The sequence below is a fragment of the Myotis brandtii genome, unplaced genomic scaffold (genome assembly GCF_000412655.1).
Source record: "Myotis brandtii unplaced genomic scaffold, ASM41265v1 scaffold116, whole genome shotgun sequence".
Classification (NCBI taxonomy): domain Eukaryota; kingdom Metazoa; phylum Chordata; class Mammalia; order Chiroptera; family Vespertilionidae; genus Myotis; species Myotis brandtii.
In genome coordinates this window covers 2,648,003-2,668,073 of record NW_005354010.1, presented here as the reverse complement: position 1 = coordinate 2,668,073, position 20,071 = coordinate 2,648,003, and the positions used below count along the sequence as shown (strand labels likewise).

At 36.2% G+C, this 20,071-nt stretch overlaps 1 protein-coding gene across 2 annotated transcripts in view; it reads right to left on the bottom strand.

Moving 5' to 3' along the window:
• Positions 1–20,071, bottom strand: part of FGF14 (fibroblast growth factor 14) — a 589,987-nt gene that overhangs the window by 167,533 nt on the left and 402,383 nt on the right. The window contains exon 1 of one of the 2 annotated variants that reach the window (XM_005858189.2): positions 19,792–20,033. The exons of the other annotated variant lie outside the window; for it this stretch is intronic. Within the exon in view, the coding sequence (XP_005858251.1) occupies positions 19,792–19,984 (193 nt within the window). The 5' untranslated portion in view covers positions 19,985–20,033. Of the gene's footprint in view, positions 1–19,791; positions 20,034–20,071 lie in introns of those variants that run through there. 2 annotated transcript variants of the gene reach the window in all.

Genomic DNA, 20,071 nt, shown 5'->3' with positions numbered 1-20,071 from the left:
AAACTGGTCAAAAGTTTTCTCCCAATAAATCCAAATGGCTTACCAAAAAAATGTATTGAAGAGTTTATCATATTTATTAATCACAAAAACTCTCTCAATTTTTCTCACAATACTGATTTTCTTTCTATATTTAGGAAATGGAAACCAAAAAGGGAGATAATTTCTAATTGCCAGTTTCTCTGAAAGTTAGATTTAAAATTAGGAAAACAATTTCCCTTCGAGTTATGAACAACTAACCAGTATAAGATCAATTCTCCTACCAAATATGAAAGCTAGATTTTTTCAAGAAATAAATTTTATTGAATGCCTTATAGAACTTCCCAAACAACCAAGACTCGAGAGGTCAATATTTCACATTCTGTCTCTCAAGAATGTGCTGTTACAGAAGTGGAGGAAGGAAAAAGGCCAAAGATCAAAGCAAAGGATTTGGCAATCCACAATGCTAAGGAGCCGAAAACTGGAGCTCATGCTTGCCAATGAGTAGTAGCAGTAGCTTTGGCAAATCCAGGCTTTCAATTGAAACCCCTTCAAAGGTATACATTAGCCAAAAACAAAAAAACAGACACCAAACAAACTAAAAATAGAACACACACACACACACACACACACACACACACACACACACTTGAAAATAATCTTCATAATAATCCCATAGTAGAATAATTTGGGATTTCCTGCCCCTACTCTAATTACCACCCTCCCCAATACTTTATATGGAAGATAGAATCATAGACAGCCTCCATGGTTTTCTATCCAAAATGTGCAGTACTTAATAAAACCGCCAAAATTACCAAAGAAAATACAAAAACATTGAGAAAAAGAAAAATTAAAACAGATGCTTAGATGGTTTAGATATTATGGTTAACAGAAACAGACTTTAAAATAACTCCGATTAATATGTTTAAGAAAATAGAAGAAATAATGGAGTGTTAACCACAGAACTGAAACAATGAAGTGGAACTTCTAAAATTGCAAAGAAATAATTGAAAGAAAAATGTCAATAGATGAGTCTAACACCAAAAGAGGAAAGGATTAAATAATTGAAAAGTAACTCAACTGTCAGTATCCAGACTAAAGCAAAGGGCACGATAATGTATAAAATCTAGAAAAGAGAGTAGAATATGTGGGGCATAATGAAATGAATGAACATAAATGTAACTGAAGTCCTAGAAAGACAGAAGTGAGAGGAGGGTATAGTAATATTTGAGTATAATAAAAAAAATCTAAAACTGACACAAAACCTTATATTCCAGATTCAGAATGTGCTGCAAACCTCATCCAAGATAAATACAAATAAAATGACAGCTAGCCACATCATGATATAATTGCTGAACTAAAGGACAAAAGAAAATCATAAAAGCATCCAGAGAAAAATGATTGCATATTCCCTTCAAATGAGAAATGATAAGATGATAGTTGAATTTTCAATAGGAAATAATGGGAGTCAGAAGATAATGGAATGACATCATTAAAATGAGGAAAGAAAATAACTTCCAATCTAGAATTCTATACCCAGTAAAAGTACAATTCAAAGATAGAAACAAAATATTTTTTATGCAAAAAAAAACCTGACAGAATTCACAACAAGTACACTGCACTAAAATAATAGTAATAAAAGCAAGACTATTGGGAAGAGGGAAAAATCGCATATAAAATACAAAAATGTAGAAAGAGCAATTAAAAGGAAAATATCTAAATAAATATTGAGTGTATTAAGCAATAACTTCTGTGAGTTTTAAATGTACTTAGAAATAAAAGCATGACAATAAGGAACAAAAAATTGACACACTAAATGACAAAGTATACTAAGGTTCCCATATTGTATTAAAAGTGTTAAGTATTCAAACCTATATTAGATTCTACTACATCAGCATTAAATGTGGTAATACCCAGGGTACTCACTAAAATATATTGTGATATATTTATAAGCTTTGGGCTAATAATAGTGGAAAGTGGATTAATAAAAATATTCTTAACACATTAAAAAAATACAAGAAAACAAAAAGGAATATAAAATACCTGGACAAATAGGAAACAAATATTGAGATATAATTAAGCCCAGCTGGTGTAACTCAATGGTTGAGCATCGACCTGTGAACCAGGAAGTCACTGTTTCATTCCCAGTCAGGGCACATGCCTGGGTTGCGGGCTTGATCCCCAGTGTGGGGTATGCTGGGGGCAGCTGATCAATGATTCTCTCTCATCACTGATGCTTCTATCTCTCTCTCCCTCTCCATTCCTCTTTGAAATCAATAAAAATATATATTGAAAAAAGAGATATAATTAAATTCAATTATATCAATAATTTCATTAAATGTAAATAGACTATATATTCCAAATAAAAGTCAGAGAATGTTAAATGGTGTTTAAAACAAAAAAGTAAAGCAAAACCAAATAAATCCTTGCTTACAGAATGTCCACCTTAAGTATAAGGATAGAGAAAATTTTAAATTATGAAAAAGATTACCATGTAAATATTAACCAAACTAAAGTTGGTACTAAAAGAAAACATTAAAGCAAAAATCAGGGCAGTATGATAAAAGGGCATATGTACCAGTTGATATAATAATAATTTCATATTAACCTATGGCAAAAACTGACAGACGTAAAGGAGATGTGGAAAATCCACAATCATATGGGAGGTTTTTATCACAGCTAACTCAGTAATTAACAAAAGTGGAGACATGCAAATAAATTTTAATAGAGAACATTTAAATTACACAATTAACAAAGTTGGTATAATTAATATACATAAAATGTTGCACCTGCCATCTGAAAAAAAGATTTGTTGTCAATGTTTACATATTTCTTTGTTCTCTGATTGTGGTGAATTTAACCTTGGAATTTAATTATTTATTTTTATAAAAAGATAAGTAGACAATATCTAAATATTTGAAAATTGAAGACTTTTAAATCCTCATGAGTCAAAGAAAAAAAATCACACTGGGGATTAGAAAACATTTTACTAAACGAAAATTAATATATAGCACAGCACAACTTATTCATTGCAGCTAAATGTAAATGCTTACAGGTGCCATGTTTACAGGTAAATTTATATTCTTAAATGTATGCTTAAGCTCCTTAAGGCTTAAACTTAATAAGCTTAAAATTTATATTCCCTACAAGTTTAAAAACCCGAAAATTTAGTCTAAAGAAAATAGAAGGAAATAAAGTTAAGAACAGAAATTACTAAAACACAAAAATGTACAATAGAAAACATCAAGAAAGCCAAAAGTGGCTCTCTGAAAAAGACTAATAAAACAATATGTATTAATAAAACTGTTCAAGAAAAAAAGAGAAAAGGCACAAATGATTAATATCAGGAAAATAGGTGATATTGCTATATGTTATGAACTACTCCCAGAGTTAACATTAATGTATCTCCAAACATATTGTTAAGTAAAAGAAGCCAGACACAAAAAAACACATGCTGTATGATATCATTTATATAAAGTTTTGAAGCATGCAAAACTAATATATTGTGTTAGAAGTCAAGATAGTGCCTACCTTTAGGGTTCATTGATTGGAAAAACATTAACAGTGGGATTTCTGTTCTATTCTTGATTCAGGTGGTCTCTGTACAAGTTTTTATATTGTGAAAATTTATGTTGTATATGATTTGTGCACCTTTCACTGTGCATGTTATATTCCAATAAAATATTTATCTTAAAATTGAGATAGCATTTTGAATGTAAAATTGTGATATAATATATGAAATAATCTCAGACAACTTACATTATCATCTGCAACTTATAGGACATTTAATAACCCTTCTTAAGTGTTTCACTCTAGGAATTTTTTACATCTTCAACTCAGTCTTGCATGAGAAACACTCAGGATTTTCAACTGTAGTCTTGCCTGAGAAATACTGAGAGAAATTTCTAATCCACAGAAAACAAACCCTTTTTAAAAAATGAAAACTAGAGATGGACAAAGAGAAGAATTATACTGTTTCCCAAAAGTTGGAGAAGAATATTTATTCTGTTAGGTTGTCTCCTGGATTTCATCACTTTGCAAATTTTACAAAGCAATAAAAATAAGCAAGTCCTTCTGAAAATAAATGGAGTGGAATTGTTCATAATCATATAGCGGCACATAAGAGAAAGCAGAGGTGGGAGGTGAACTGGAGCCATAATTCTTATCATCTCCCTCCCACTTCCCAAGGGCAGACTTCCAACCCTGATTGGGAAGAATGTTCTCTCAACTTGCAACTTGTTCCCAGAATGGGGGACAAGAACTTTTCATTATCAAGAAACCTTCAGAGAAGAAGGTAGTTGGACCATAAGAGAGCAGCCTTCACACTAGAAATCCAAAAACACAAGGTTGTTAATCCTACTGCTCCTCTGGTATAGACTAAATGACCCAGAAAAAATTACTAATATCCATAAGCTTCCATTCTTTCATGAAAAATAGTCCTAATGTGGTCTACTTTAAAGAGTTTTTATGAGGTTCAATGCAGATAACAGTAAAGTTTGATCAGCTAAGATATTTATTGTCTTACTAGGAGCCCAGCGCGCGATTCAAAATCGCGCGGCACCACCCACCCTGGAGTCGCCGGTCCAGCCCTGCCTTCCTCTCCAGCCCTTGAAACAGCCGTGGTCACTACTGATCATGCTCTCCCCCAGCGCAGGCACGGGAAGGCCCCTGCCGTCCCACCCCCAACGCTGCGTGCTTGACCAACCGTTATGGAGTCCTGGTTAATTAGCATATTTCTCTATTTTAGATAGATAGATAGATAGATAGATAGATAGATAGACATTTGCAACAATGAGACTATATCAGGATTATTAGTTTACTAATCTCTTAGATTATGGTCAACAGATGCTTAAAGATACAACCACTTGGCCAGGGCAATACATGCATGAGCGTACAAGGTCCCCAACTGTTTAGAATTCTGCTTGCTGACTACTTGCTCAACTTTTACATGTGTTTCTCTCTCTCTCTCTCTCTCTCTCTCTCTCTCTCTCTCTCTCTCTCCCCCTCTCCCTCTCCCTCTCCCTCTCTCTCTCTCTCTGTTCTGTACTATTTTTAGCTTCTTAATGGTGTTTCAATTTAAGTTGTTTTTATTATTTTGGGGGGCAGTCAGAAATATTTGAATGAAAGAGGCTCATATATTTTTTAAGAATAAACCCATCAGGCAAGTATCAAAAACTCCTCTTTCTGTGATGTACTATCTTAACTGCAACTTGAAATCCCATACTAGTATATGCAGTAGATGGATCATTCACATTTTCCCTCATGAAATAAGATGCTTGCAGCCAATATAGCAGCCATTAAGCCAGAATATTTAATCAAACCACTTACATCTAATGCACTATTTAAATGGAATCACCTTGGATGCGAGTGCTAATAACCACAGAATAACCATCTCCCTGAAGCATAAAGGAATCCTCTTGACTTATAATTATTTTCTTCATTAGGAAAAGTACTATTTACTGAGATTTTTACTAAAGGTTATTTCTCCTGTTCCAAACCCTGTCATGGTTTTTGAGAATCTAAATTTTCACTGGCTAATCAGAAACACTTTAGTCTAACCTACTTTCAAAACCAGCACTTTTGATACAAATCCAATAGCTTTAATCCTATGTTTGATTAAATCAACTTTTAAAAATGGAGAACATCACTTATTTAGTGCTTCTCCATCTCTTCCAAAAATAGGGGTTGCTGTCTCTTTCACTGGTTAGTATCCAACGGTCTTATTTTTCTAGTCTTTCAAATGTTGCCATTAAATTACTTTTCCCAGTTTTCTGTTTGAGTTTATCACGCTCTTTAAATGCATTCTAGTTGCTATTTATGAGCATGATATGATGTTCTTGAGGAATGTGTTCAATACTACTTAACAAAACTTAAAATTGAAGATTAAAATTCCTATGGGCACCCTGATATTAAGTTGCAGGTGTGTGTGTGTGTGTGTGTGTGTGTGTGTCCATTCATTTTAGTTATACATTTTTTTCTAGGCTTCTCATTGTTTTCACGTTCTCTCATTGAAGCTTTATTCCTTTCATATAAGCTTCAATTTAGTACCTAATGTAACTGCAGCATGTGTACCAAGCTGTAATTTTTTCAAAGAAAATCTGTGCAGATGTCAACCCCAGAAAAATATGATGAGGTTTGTTAAGGCAAAAATAAATAAATAAATAAAGGTATCTAAAGCAGCGGTTCTCAACCTGTGGGTCGCAAACAATGAAAATACATTCTGCACATCAGATATTTACATTACGATTCATAACAGTAGCAAAATTACAGTTATGAAGTAGCAACGAAAATAATTTTATGGTTGGACGTCACAACATGAGGAACTGTATTAAAGGGTCGCGGCATTAGGAAGGTTGAGAACCAGGAATTGAGTTCTAGAAGTACTGACTTTTAGTAGAGACCTGAGTAAGCTTCTTTTTTATTTTGTCTGAATATGCACATCTGTGAATATAGGGGAATTGTAGCTTTTATCTGCATAACGATGAAGTGGATAATTACAGGGCTGAGAAGTTAGGGGGCTGAACACACCAATTTAAAATCCTATATAATAAAAGGCTAATATGCAAATTGGCAGAAGGATGGGTCGCTATGATGGGCACAGACCACCAGGGGACAGACGCTCAATGCAGGAGCTTCTCCCTGGTGGTCAGTGTGCTCCCACAGGCGAAACGCCACTCAGCTGGAAGCCAGAAGCCAGAAGCCGGGCTCACGGCTGGCGAGCGCAGTGACCGTGGCAGGAGCCAAGGAGTAAGGAGTGAGGGGTCCCAGACTGTGAGAGGGCGCAGGCTGGGCTGAGGGACCACCCCCCTCAGTGCATGAAATTTCGTGCACTGGGCCTCTAGTATATATATAAATTTTTAATTGAACATTCTTAGCAGTTTTTATGCCTCCTATTTTATCTGCAACATATAGCATGCTTTACATTAATCATTTTGTTTATACACACGCACACACACTATACGCTCTCTCCTTTTCATACATACACACACACACACACACACACACAGAAACACCTTTAGATGCTGTTGTCTCAAACTTGAACATACAATAGTGTAATTATTTGATTATAATTAATAAGTAGAATTAATAGAGTAACATAAAAGGATAATTCACTAACTACATTCAAGCTGTATTTAGTGAGCAGCCAACATAAAGCATGGAACCAGAGTAAATCCAAAAGCACAGGGGTTCAGCAAGTACAAGGAGATGGGATTCTAGAGCAGGGGGACTGTCACTGAGAACAGACCACTGAGAGGACAATTCTGCTCTGTAGAAGGATGGACTTTTAATTTAAATGTAACCTCTGAGAAAAAGGAATGTAGCTTTGTCTTGATTTGTCTAAACAAATGAGCAAAAGAATTTAAAATGAAAAGGTGTCTTCCAAATCATCTTATCCAACCTGCTCAGTGCATAGAGGTGTCCACTTAGTAATAGACATGCTGGAGTTTGCGCAGGCATTGAGAACTCAGCCAGTAAAAGGTACAGTGCAGCCTAGCATTTCTCGTGTCTGAATCCACACTCTCACCATTACCCCCGCGCACCTGGGAGGGTGGGTGCTGCTTGTGGAGTGTTGGGCTGTATAAGGATAGTGGTATATAATAGTGAGGGAGTGTGTGAGAGAGGCAGTGCAGGTGAGATTTGGGTATTTCCTTTCATTCACGCTTTACAAAAAAAATCAACAGGACAACCTCAGAAGACAATGGACATTTGTAAGGGAAAGTAGAAGAAAAGGAACAGTAGTATAAGCTACCCAGCTCTGACAGCATTTCAGTTCATGTTAAAAAGCTGTGATTGCAACAACAACAACACATATTTTGCAAAGTGCTGTTGTTTCCTTTTTTTAAAATAGTGAACCAATAAGAATATTTATGCTACAAATGAATGTAGCTAGGGAGATTGTGCTGAATTAATCTCTTGCTACTATTATCATGGGACAAAAGAAAAACCCACACAGATATGAAAATTTTACCTTTAGACTGATTTGTTGGTGTAGAAGTTGCGAAAAGTGCTTAATACTGTACTGTGATTCTCAGTATTACTTGACTGTACAACAATAAACAATCAAGAAAGTGAAAATGAAAACAGTCATGGGAGCATGTGGATACCAGGGACATTTCTGATGGTAAAAATTCCATCAGGTCAGCAGCAGTGGCATGAAAAGAGGAAATGTTTGCTTATTGTTGCCATATTCTTGAAATTTCAGCAACTTTTATTACTTTTACAATTTTCCAAACTGCAAAGGTCTTGGGGTGAAAAACATGAAAGTTCTACAAACATCAGATGCTCCAAGTCTTACAGGAAAACGTCCACATTGCCACACGCTCCGTGATGGCTTGCTCCAAGAAGAAAGTCTAAGAGATGATGGAATGACCGTGACTGGGTTCTGCCATCCCACGCAGCTTGTTGACCTGGTGTTCAAAGCATTGGACAGAAATAGAAAAGTGGATGCATAGCTGATGACATCACTTCTGTGTGAGATGGTTCAAATGTGCAGCATTGCTGGTCACTGTGGTTGCGGAAGAACACTTGTTCTCTCATATAGAGGCTATAAGAATGAACAGAAGCAAACCTTGTGATTGATATTCTAGCCCACCCCAGGGATGAACCCAGAAAGACACTGGAATATGATGTTGAATACTGTTATTATATATGGTCCACTGAGTTAATTTTAAAGATGTACACCCTGTATCAGTTAGGCCTGCAATCAAAGATCACTTCTGCCAAGTATAAATCACTGGGAAAAATTACTTCATTTCTTCTCTCCTATGAAAATGAAAATAATACCAACTACTTCCTGTGACTGGGAGAAGTAAGAGATGTGGCTGGCATACAGTGCTTCCAATCCCAGAAGATGCAATGAAGATGTTTGCTTACTTTCCCTACATTTTTCTTTTATTTGTCAGGCATGAAGTCAAGACTTCTATGTTGCATAAACTTGTCCAATTTCCTCATTCCTCCATTCAAATCTGACCCCACCCCCAGAGAGGAGAGATAGAGCAGATGCATTCAGTCTTCTTCTGCACTAAAGTTGGCCTTGGCATAAAATTCTTTTCATGAAAACAGCAGTCATCTCATTTGATGGAATAAGGATGAGGTAATTATTGAACAATCTAAGCCACAGAAATGATTAAGGCACTGGTGGCATTTACTTCTGCAGAAAGATTAATAGAGTTAAACAATTGTAAATTAGCCAAAACGTAAGGAGGATAAGAAGCCATGAACAAATATTTAAAGGGCATACTGTAGCTAAGGCTAGGCAGAAATTATTTACAGAAATTAAAGGGATAAAATGAGGCATGTTGCAGAAAAAAAAGACATTAAGCAATAAGATGCTGACTGTTTTGAAGACCTTTTCATAAGGAAGAAAATTATTGGATTCTGAAGAAAAACAAATAATTGCCCATCAAAAATTCAGGAGTTCCCTGAGAAAAAAGACCATATTCATGGATTAGCCACTGAACCTTGTAGTTACAATCACTCTGGAGAACCTAACCAGAAAAGATAACAGAACTCTATCTAAAAAATGTATTCCTAAACTCCAATTGCTAGCACTTTGCCATTTCTCATTCCACAAAAGCTCTTTGTCATTCTGACAGATTTAAAAACATCAAAACCGCAAATGTGAAAAAGTTAACTTTGTCACCAGAGTTTATTAGGTACTTATATATAATAGGCACATACATAAGAGAACAGATTACTTAAAACCAAACATATCAGTGAAAATTTTCCACATACACAAAATAAGCTATGTTAAATGGCCCTTCTTACATTTATGACTATTTCTTTCTATATAATGCTTGAATTTGAATGATGTTTTTCATTTAGCAAATAAACCAAATATTTTACTTTGTGGAAATGTCACCCAGCCCCAATACAAATATGTACAATAAAAATAATATTCTTCACAACTAAGGAGACACTAAGTATTGCCTTTTTTAATTGATTTTTTTAGAAAGAGAGGAAGGGAGAGAGAGAGAGAAAGAAAAACATCCATTGGCTGCTTCCTAATTCCTTTTTCCTGCACATCCCCCAATGGGGGCAAACCAGCGACCTCTCCATGCATGGGATGATGTGTATATCACATGATGGTAATAGTTAACATTAACATACTCAGAAATCCAGATATCTCATAAATATGAAAAGATGATCACCTGTTTAGTGGGGCAAACAATATGTTAAAAGTATTTTGAAGGAAACTTCATGCACATTATTGTACAAATGGCAAATTAATTGTGAAAAGTTGAATTCTAAATCCTGTACAAGTAGGATAAGGGCTGAGAATAAACCCTTGGATTTGATCATTTGCAGGCCATTGAGGATCTCAACAAGAGTGGCTTACTGTTGGGGACAAAAAATCTGATTTGAAAGGGTTCAAGGGAGGGCAAGAGATGGGAAATTGGAGATTCCTTTTTCAAGTAGTTTTGCCAATAAAAGACAAGTGGTTTAATAGCTAGAGAGGAGGGGATGACCAAGAGGAGATTATTTTTTCAAAATGGGATATATTACAGCATATTTGTATGTTTATTATAATAAGACAGTGGGATATAAAAGTTATATGATGCAGAATAGAAAAAAAAATTATTGAACTGATTGATGTCCCTGAGTAGGAGAAAGGATTTATTTCTTAATATGAGGAGGTCTTCATCTTAAATAGGTAATCTAAGAGCTCACCCCCAGCTCAAAAAAGAGAAAAAAAAAAGATCTGCAGGTAGGTTTGTAAAAGCAATTGTGGCATATGTGAAAATTTAGTTCTGATCATTTCTATTTTCTCAGAGAAATGGAAGGACCTGCGGTTGGGAGGGGAGTGAGAGGTGGGAGGGGGCCTGGAGGAGCGAGAAATAGCCTTTTCACTCAGCTTAATTTTCCTTCCAAAACAAGGCGAGCCAGCCACTGGAATCTTGCTGCCCGGCAAGCTGCTCCTCCCGTCCTAAAAATAGGGGACCTTTTTTTATACAACCCACAGAGAGGAGGGGCTGTCACACTGGTGCTGAGGGACCCAGGGACTGCTGGGAGTCCTTGTTCCTTTCCAGAACCATCCATCCCTAGAAGAGCACAGAACCTGAGGGCTGGGCGGAGGCCCCGGTCTTCTCTTACAGTTCATAGAGGTCTTTTAGCCAATATCCCAGGAAAGAACATCCATCAAAGCTAGAATGTGAATATGACGTTAGTGGACCAATAATTGCAAGAAGCCCAATGGTGAGAAAAGTGAATTCTCTCAACACTGCTTCCTGTTTTCTTCCTCATGTCCCTCCAAGGAAAACCACTTTATTGCTTAATTTCTGCATTTTTTCCCCTTCAGGTATGCACTTTTGGGCCTTATTTTTTTTTAATAGCTGGAAAAAAATACCACTTCACAAACCTGTATTTAAAAAGAAACAGAAATGACCATGTGAGATTTGCCTCTGTCCAAACATTTCATCTATATGTGTGAAGCCATCATTCATCTTTTCATAGCAGGTGGTTGTCTCTCGTTGGTTTGTTTGGTCCCCTCCCTCATGGGCTTGTGCTTGGGATCAAATCCTTCTGGCCTGTTAAGATTCTGAACATTAGACTTAGACCACAAGTCAATCTTTCTGGTGATTCAAATAAAAATATAATTTAAAAATAAATAAATAAATAAATAAAATCTACCCAGGGTCCACTTGATGTTTTTTATTGTAGATTTAAAGTACATTCAATTCATATATACTAGTATGTGTGTTTACTCTTAGCCAAAATCAACTGTGTAAGTGAAGGCACAAAGTAGTTTGGCAGTTGAATTAACCAATTTGTTTTACTATGTAAGGTAACAAGAAAATAAAAGCCAGGTAAATCAAATAATGTATGACTAGATTTGTAAGGCTGTCCCAGAGTTAAATGTTAATCTGTGTGCAGTTTCTACAAAGTATATTATACAGTTTACATGCAACTTAGATTTGACTACATTATGTTTTCTGATATCAGTATTAAGAACAAGATCTAGAACTTATTAGAAAAGGACTCTGAACCAATGTGTTAAACCAAAAGCAGCATATAACACAGAGTATCTAGATTTCTAACGGTCTGTAATTTTTGTGGTTAATGTATAACCCTGATGGTTTACTTGTACAATACGGCCAATAATGAATGTAACCAATAAGGCATCTTATTAGAAATGAGAAACGTCTAAAATACAGAGTCATGAAAAATTAATGAAAGACTTAACATGTAATTCATTACATGCTAATGAAAGCACTCTAAATTAATCCTTTTCAGATTTTTGGGTCAATGTTGCAATTCATTAAGGAGGTAATATCAACATGTCTCACATCCAAACACTTGTTGGGGGAAAAAGCCTATGACAGAAAAGACTTGGTAAAATTCAGCACATTTTTGTCTCTTCTCCCAAAGTCCACAAAAATGTCTCTACTTTTGAGACAGACCTTCTTACACTCTCAGTTTAAAAGAACATAATAATACACTATTATGTGAGTCTAATCACCAGCATATGTTGAACATCTACTTGCCTTGTGGTAAAAGGTATTCCATTAATTATGAGTTCACAATGTCATGACGAATTGAGAGTGTAAAGTAGTGGGGAAAACAAGATTTAAGGACAGACAGATTGTTTTTTTAACTCTGGTTGTGTTACTTGCTAGGTCTAAGTCTTCTGGAAAAACATAAACTTTTTGAGCCTCAGTTTCCTTTGCTATAAAATAGTGATGAATCTCAACTAATCGAGATGATAAAAAATATGGCAATTGAGAAGTGACTTTTGTTAAGAGCTGGTATTCTGGAGTCAGCCTGGCAACCTGAGTTTTAATCCCAGCCCCACTCTCTGAGGTTTTATGAAATTGAACAATTTATTCAATTGGGGGGGGCAGTGTTCAGATTCCTCATTTATAAAATGGATGGATGGAGAATATTAGGGTATCATCGATTAATTTAATATATCCATGAATGGTAGTATAGTATATCTACTACATAAGTTTGTTGTGAGGATAAAAGAATATTCAATGGAACAGAGGCTGATACACAGTGTCATATAGATTAGTTGTTAAACATGTTAATAAGTACTGAGTCAATTATAGCCATTTCAATGTGCCCACTGATCTCACCTGTCACTCTTTATCACTTCTGCAATTTCTACATGTAAATCCTTGGAAATCCAGGATTTTTCCTTTAACTTAACAAATGCCTGTGGAATGTTAATTATATGCCAAGCACTGGTGGGACACTGACTTTTAAGTAGCTATCCTCCATCTTTATACTATATGGATCCCTATTAAACTTGATATCTAGAACTATAAAAGCATAGGGTGAAACACATATTACACACACACACACACACACATTTCAGACAATATAGCTTTATGAAAAGAGTCTTTTCCCTGAATGACAAAGTAGTCTTTAGCCTAAGATGTTTTTGTTAAGTGTCTAGATTTCTACTAACACTCCCTACTTCTGGCCTCTCACTCCCAGTAAACAGTAGATTGTGACATATTTATGTAATCTGAGTGTCTTAAAATGAACATTGAAATCATTGTAAATAAAATTTCTAAATTAGCTGTTTTCTAGTTATGCCAACAAGTGTGACTGATTTTAAATTGCATCAATCCCCCTAAAATGGTCTCTTATATGTTTGTGTACCATTATATTTTTGTTTGGGTTATTTTTTGTTTTTGTTTTTTTTAGTTCTTAAGTGCTAAAACAATAATATGTAAAACATCATATGCAATTGGTATTATCAAAACACACAGTCATTTTTGGCTAAAGTTCCTCACTATTTTGGGAGAAATTAATATAAAGCATACTTAGAAAGAAACCTATATTTCCATAACTAAATGAACAAATCAGATTAAAAAATATTTCATCTACATTTTCCTGTAAGTTTCTGCCAATATTTTTAAGTTAAGTAAATAAAATTTAGAATACATCATTTTACATTGAAGAGAGGGAGATTCATGTGTATTTGAAAAAAAAATTCTTATTGTAGCATTATTTAACCCTTTGAGTGCCAACCAATATCCTAGGAACTATGCTAAAATTGCCAAGGCATTTTTGCTGATTTTACAGCAGTTTAGGAAAAAAATTATGAATCACAAGTAAATGAAGTTACATATTCAAAAACTTAAGGAAACCTTTACTACATTTGTTTTCATCTTTGACATATATTGTTTGCTGATTGTATTATAAAATACTAGTAGAAAAAAAAATTGCCGATAGCGCTCCCGGCACTTTTGGTGAAAGACAGGAGGAGTGAGATCACGCTCCCCGGCACTGTAGGGATTAAAATAAAATTATTAACAGAAAAACAATTTGGGGGCCAAACACAAAACTATACTAATAATTCTACTCATCCTATATAATAAAGAGCTAGTATGCTAATTAGACCAGACAGAGGAACGACCTACCGGAACAACCTTCCAAACAACCTTTGGGAATGACCAGTGGGCGGGGCTGCGGGGCCACGAGGCAGAGGGGCCACAGAGGCAGTGGGGCTGCAAGGGCCAAGCCCCTTGCATGAATTTTGTGCATCAGGCCTCTAGTTTGAAATATAAAGTGAAACCTGTGACTGGTACTGGTAACCAGGAGGGTGGCTTTGGAGGAGTTTGTTCTTCTAAAACCTTATATTAAGAAATGCCAAAGGATATCTTCACCAGCTAACAATACTATTTTCTCAATATATGTAAACTCAATTCAATCTCTGACTCTAATACACCCCAAAGCAAGCCATCTTACTTAACCTAACAATGTACCTAATCTACTATGCTATCTTAAAGATTCATTTTACTTATGGCACCACTTCTGAAGTTATTGCACCACTGTGGCATTAACCATTTCAGAAGCCTATAGAAGATGTGGAATGCGGAAATCATAAAAAGTAAACCTCAAAAAATATACATAAGCAAGCAAGGACAGCATCTCTAAAAATCTTTAACATTATTTTATTTACCAGTATTCTCATAAAGTCTCTCACTTAGAAATCCTAAACAAAATACCCTTGTTTTTTTTTAAAAAAAAATGGACATTTCAATTTAGAAAAACTATAATTTTGTCTTATCTTAATACTACCAACAAATAATACAACTCTATCAAAAAGTTAGCAACAGGTATTATCAAAGGGTATATAAGAAGACGCCCACAAATTGCCCTTATTTAAAAAGCTAGACAATACACTTCAAAAAAAGAAGAGAAGCGTGATCCTTTGGGGAAAAATATAATCTTGTTTTATTTTTACCTAAACAGCCAAAATACCCATGTGGTCTTGGTATTTTCACATGGCAACAGCTCTGCAGCAGTAGCACAAAGAAAGGTGTTTTTTTGAAGACTCTCTGCTGTTGATTATTCTCTGAGAGGTGGACAAGTATTGCCTTATACAGTACCTTATAGGAAGGAAGACCACTTTTTTTAGGATAGCTGATGGGTTTCATTAGCACACTGGAGCAAAGCAGTTTTGTTTTTATTGGTGTGATGCACTTGTGCTTTTTATAGTACAGAAAAACTTGAAAACAAATGACACATGATACATGGTTCCTATACAGTAGCCCAAACAAGTAGATTGCAAGAAGCAACTGCATTAGCCGTATTGAAGATTTTGCAAGGTTATTATCCTATAGGTAATGAAGGTTCTTGTTTAGTTTAAAAACTCATAATAAAAATGTAACAGTTTAGGATAACATCTTCATTATCCATCATTGAATGCAGTTTCTATTTTAGTTTCATTTTTTTATTAAGATTCAAATAATAAAACTATTATTTGTTGCCTTGTGCCTTCTTTTTTTAGCTAATTTAGCATATAGCTAAATATATATTATTATGAATTAAGTCTTAAAATGGGGTTGGTCATATTCTTGCATTTTTTAGAATACCTTCTAACTATATAATCACTTCCTAATTCTTTAAAAATGGGATAAATTACATATGTATATATTTAGGGAAAGTAAAAAGATAAAAGTTTTAAAAGTATATTTCTAAAATGGCCCATATAGAGCACAGTGGTTCAAGGACTTGATTGTTAGCTTTGCACCTGTTGACCTTTCTTAATTCACTTCAATTCAAGGTCAATGATGAGTGTCTAGAACATGGCAGACACTCTATCAATATTTGAGAGTCTATAAAGTGCAGGTAACATAGACTTGCTCCTAACTACAACCTATGAAAATATGTTCTGGGTTAAACAGCATTAGTGAGGTATAAAATGCCACAGGAGTATTATTTTTACTTATCTTCAATGAGCAAATACTTCTCAGAGGAGATGGCATTTTCTCCAAGCTTTAAGAAATCTGGATAATTTCAACAGGTGAAGATGGAAGACAGAAGATTCTATGCCAGCCGTGGGCAAACTACGGCCCGCGGGCCGGATCCAGCCCATTTGAAATGAATAAAACTAAAAAAAAAAAAGACCGTACCCTTTTATGTAATGATGTTTACTTTGAATTTATATTAGTTCACACAAACACTCCATCCATGCTTTTGTTCCGGCCCTCCGGTCCAGTTTAAGAACCCATTGTGGCCCTCGAGTCAAAAAGTTTGCCCACCCCTGTTCTATGCACAAAATAAAGCACAAACAGAAGCACAGGGATTTGCAATCATGTGGCTAATTGGGGGAATCTGAATGGTGCTTGGACCAAATAGGCAGGGGAAGGATAGAGGGAGAGGAATCTGGAAAAGTCGGATAGAGTCATGGTGCCCACACAACCACAAAATGTCACCTTGAAAATTCCTGTCCTTTATAAAATACAAAATGGTACAACTGGTACACAACTGGTACAAAACTCTCTCTTCTATAGGGGTTGGAGGTGATCAGACTGGGGGATAGGGTCACCCAAAAGGGCATAAGTGAATATGTCATACTGTTCACATTGATTTAATTACTACTTAAAGAAGCATTAAAAATAAGAAAAGAAAAACTCTATACTTAAGAAATGTATATTACCCTCCCCAAACCCACAAAATATGAACTTATTCTTTATTCCATTTGTCAAAATGTCAAATGTATTTGTATTTGCGTGTCAAAATGTAAACTTCAGTCAAAATATAAAATGCAGCCAAAATGGACTATGATATAAGATGAAAGTGTACTTGGTTTCCACACCTCCTTTGCTTCTCCTAACAGGCTAAGATTTTTGCCACATCCTGGTCTTCACACATACACACACATTACTCTTGAAATCTTTATCCATCTCAGAGATCAGCCCTCAACCTGTAGCTCTCAGTGTGACCCATCCTAACTTAATCAGAACGACTGGTTTCTTCATTTCCAGTTGCAATAACTTTCTACCCCATATTTGTAAGCTCCATGATGGAAGGAACTTCATCTGTTCTATTCACTACTTTACACATAATACCTGAAACAGACCTGACATATTATAAAGATTCAATAACTATTTGTCAAATTAATGATTTTCAAATATGAAGATATACAGTGTTGTCACACCTAAAAATTGTGTCTTTAAATTTACAAAACAGATTTTTTAAATTTCCTTGGGCGATACCTATGCAAAGAATGAGTATTGGGGGAAAAGGTAAATTTGAATAAAAATATTTCCAAGAGTATTTAATAAAACATTGAAATAATTATATATAGTTACATATAATATAAATTCATATATTAATATATAATTTACATACTATAAACTTTTAATATTTATTTTGCTTACATTAAAAATAAGAAAATAATTTATTTCCAATACTCAAGAGATATAGCTATATTTTTCTTCACTAATGGATATATTTGTTTATATATAAGAAATATAAAGAGGATAAAAAAAGAGGTTCTGATGAAATTTCCTTCTACCTATCTTCTTTTCCGTGCTCCCATAAAAAAACAAGATAGTAAAAGTGACCTCAAGTATATTTTTCTTACAGATCATTGAGGCATGTATATCACTTTTAACTCATGAATACCAAGAGAGCAGACATGGCTGAAATGGTGATACAGACCACTGGGGAGCTCAGATGTCTTTCTATATCTGAGAAAAAAGTATAATCCCATCTTAAAACTCTAAAGTGTAAAAGAAACCCTCCATCACCCAATGACACAAAACATTTACTGTATCTATTTATAAAATAATCTACTGGTTGTGTATTTAAAGAAACACACAGTAAGTTTTCATCAGTTTATATTAAAATAATCTTATCTAGAAGGGAATATGTTTACTTCAAGTAGATGGCAAATTTGTAGCTCTACCTGCTGAGAACTGTGTTCTAAAAGGTAATCTGATGAAATAAGGGGAGAAGCAAACACTTTAAGCCACGATAATGTGACCCTCCATGCATCAAAAATATTTAAAATAGTCCAGTGGGTCTTCTAACACAAAGTTTTGTTAGATAAAGCTCTAAGCTAAAGTGGAAAATTAAAATCCATTTTTCTTAATAGCTTCTACACTGTTCTAAAAATATTGTCCCCAAAAACTTCATCTAAAAGTATTATATTTATTAATTTATTTTTAAAAGTCTTATATTTATATAATTATTACATTCATATAGTTTTATCTCCCTTAAAACGGCCACTGTTATATTTCTCGAATTTTTTTAAGCTTGATTCGAAGAACAAGTAACCTCCAATTTCTTATTGTAACAATAAGGTACTGTCCTTGAAAAATATTTAGCTCAGCCTTTAAAAAAAAAAAGGAGCATTAAAACTTTTGGTCATAAATCTGTAAATGTGTGGAACACCCACCTAGATTCATATGTATAGTATATGCTCCTCTCTCCTGTCTTTGGAACAACAGGACATTTAAAACAAATACAGCTGGGAACTGAGAATACAATGTGCTGGGCAAACATATACTCCTATTAACGTAAATATATCCTTTGATGTTTCCTGACAAGCCCATAGTTATGAAAAGCAAGCAATCCCCATTTCTCCCACAGAACACCGCACATGCTCTCAAAGCAACCGCCCTTAGCAACTGGATGGATGTGGAGACAGGCAGAGATGAACAAAAGCCGCTGTGCTCTGGCTGCTCAGTGAGTTGCCATCTCAGACCCTGACATTTCAAAGGTAGCAAAAGAAGGTCATGCTGGGCACTAGTTACTTCTCTGTTTTTTAAGGCATAGTATGGCAGCTACAGTAGTCATCTGTGATGTAGTAACTGCTTGGTTTGCCTCACGTAATTCGCAAGTCCTTGAATTAAAATTGATACATATGGGGGATGTGTCCTTCGCCAATCCGCTAATTAAGACTCATTCTTCCTTAGTCTGCGCCCCTCTCGGAAGATGTGACTCAGGGGCTTGGGAGTGCTCAATGCCGCAGGTCAGGCAGCCTTCCCTAAATCTCCACTGAACTAGCCCTTAGTTCACACACATCCACCCTTCACACACTTCTCTGACACCAGCCCCTGCGGAGGGCACTGTGGGGCTCACCACATTTCATGCAGGTCTAGAAGCCAAGGAGGTTTCCAGACATCCTGGGGAACCGACTGAGGTCAGACACACACACAATTCCTGACACCTCCAATGAGAATGGAAGCAGCCAGCGCGACCCCGAGGGGTTGCAGAGATCTTTGCCCGGGGTTCGGGAGTCAGACTCCAACCCCGGGGGAAACCAAGCCCCTCGGAGTAGAGAGATTTTCTCTGGAACCCAGCTCGAATCAGACTCAAGAGACAGCGGGCAGAGCGGACCAACTTGCCGGCTCCTGGCGGGGTTGAGTTTTCAGGGGCTACAGGTTGCCTGGGAGCACGTTCCCAGCTCCCGTGGTCAGAAGGCGCTCAGAGCGCTGGTCAGGGAGACTCGGGGAGGCGGGGGAGACTGGGAGGCTAATGGAGGAAAGGGGACGCCCCGAGAGGTCCATGCAGGCGGGGAGATGGGGAGATCCGAGGGTGCACCACCCAACAGTGACCCACACAGACCTTGGCGCCGCAACCTGCGCTTCTTGAGACCGAAGATGCGTACTTTGGAAAAAATATCCACCAGGTTGCCATTGCAGAGCCCGCGGTTCTTGCTGGGGCTGCTCCGCCTCCTGCTGGCAGACGGCCGGTCCCAGTGCTGCTCTCGAGCCTGCCGCTTCTGGCGGATCAAGCCGCTGGCGATGGCCGCAGCCATGGTGGCTCGGGGATGGGTCCGGGTGAGGTGGAGGACAGAGGGAAGGGGAGCTGGGGGCACGGGAGAGGGGAGAGGCGGCGCAGACCC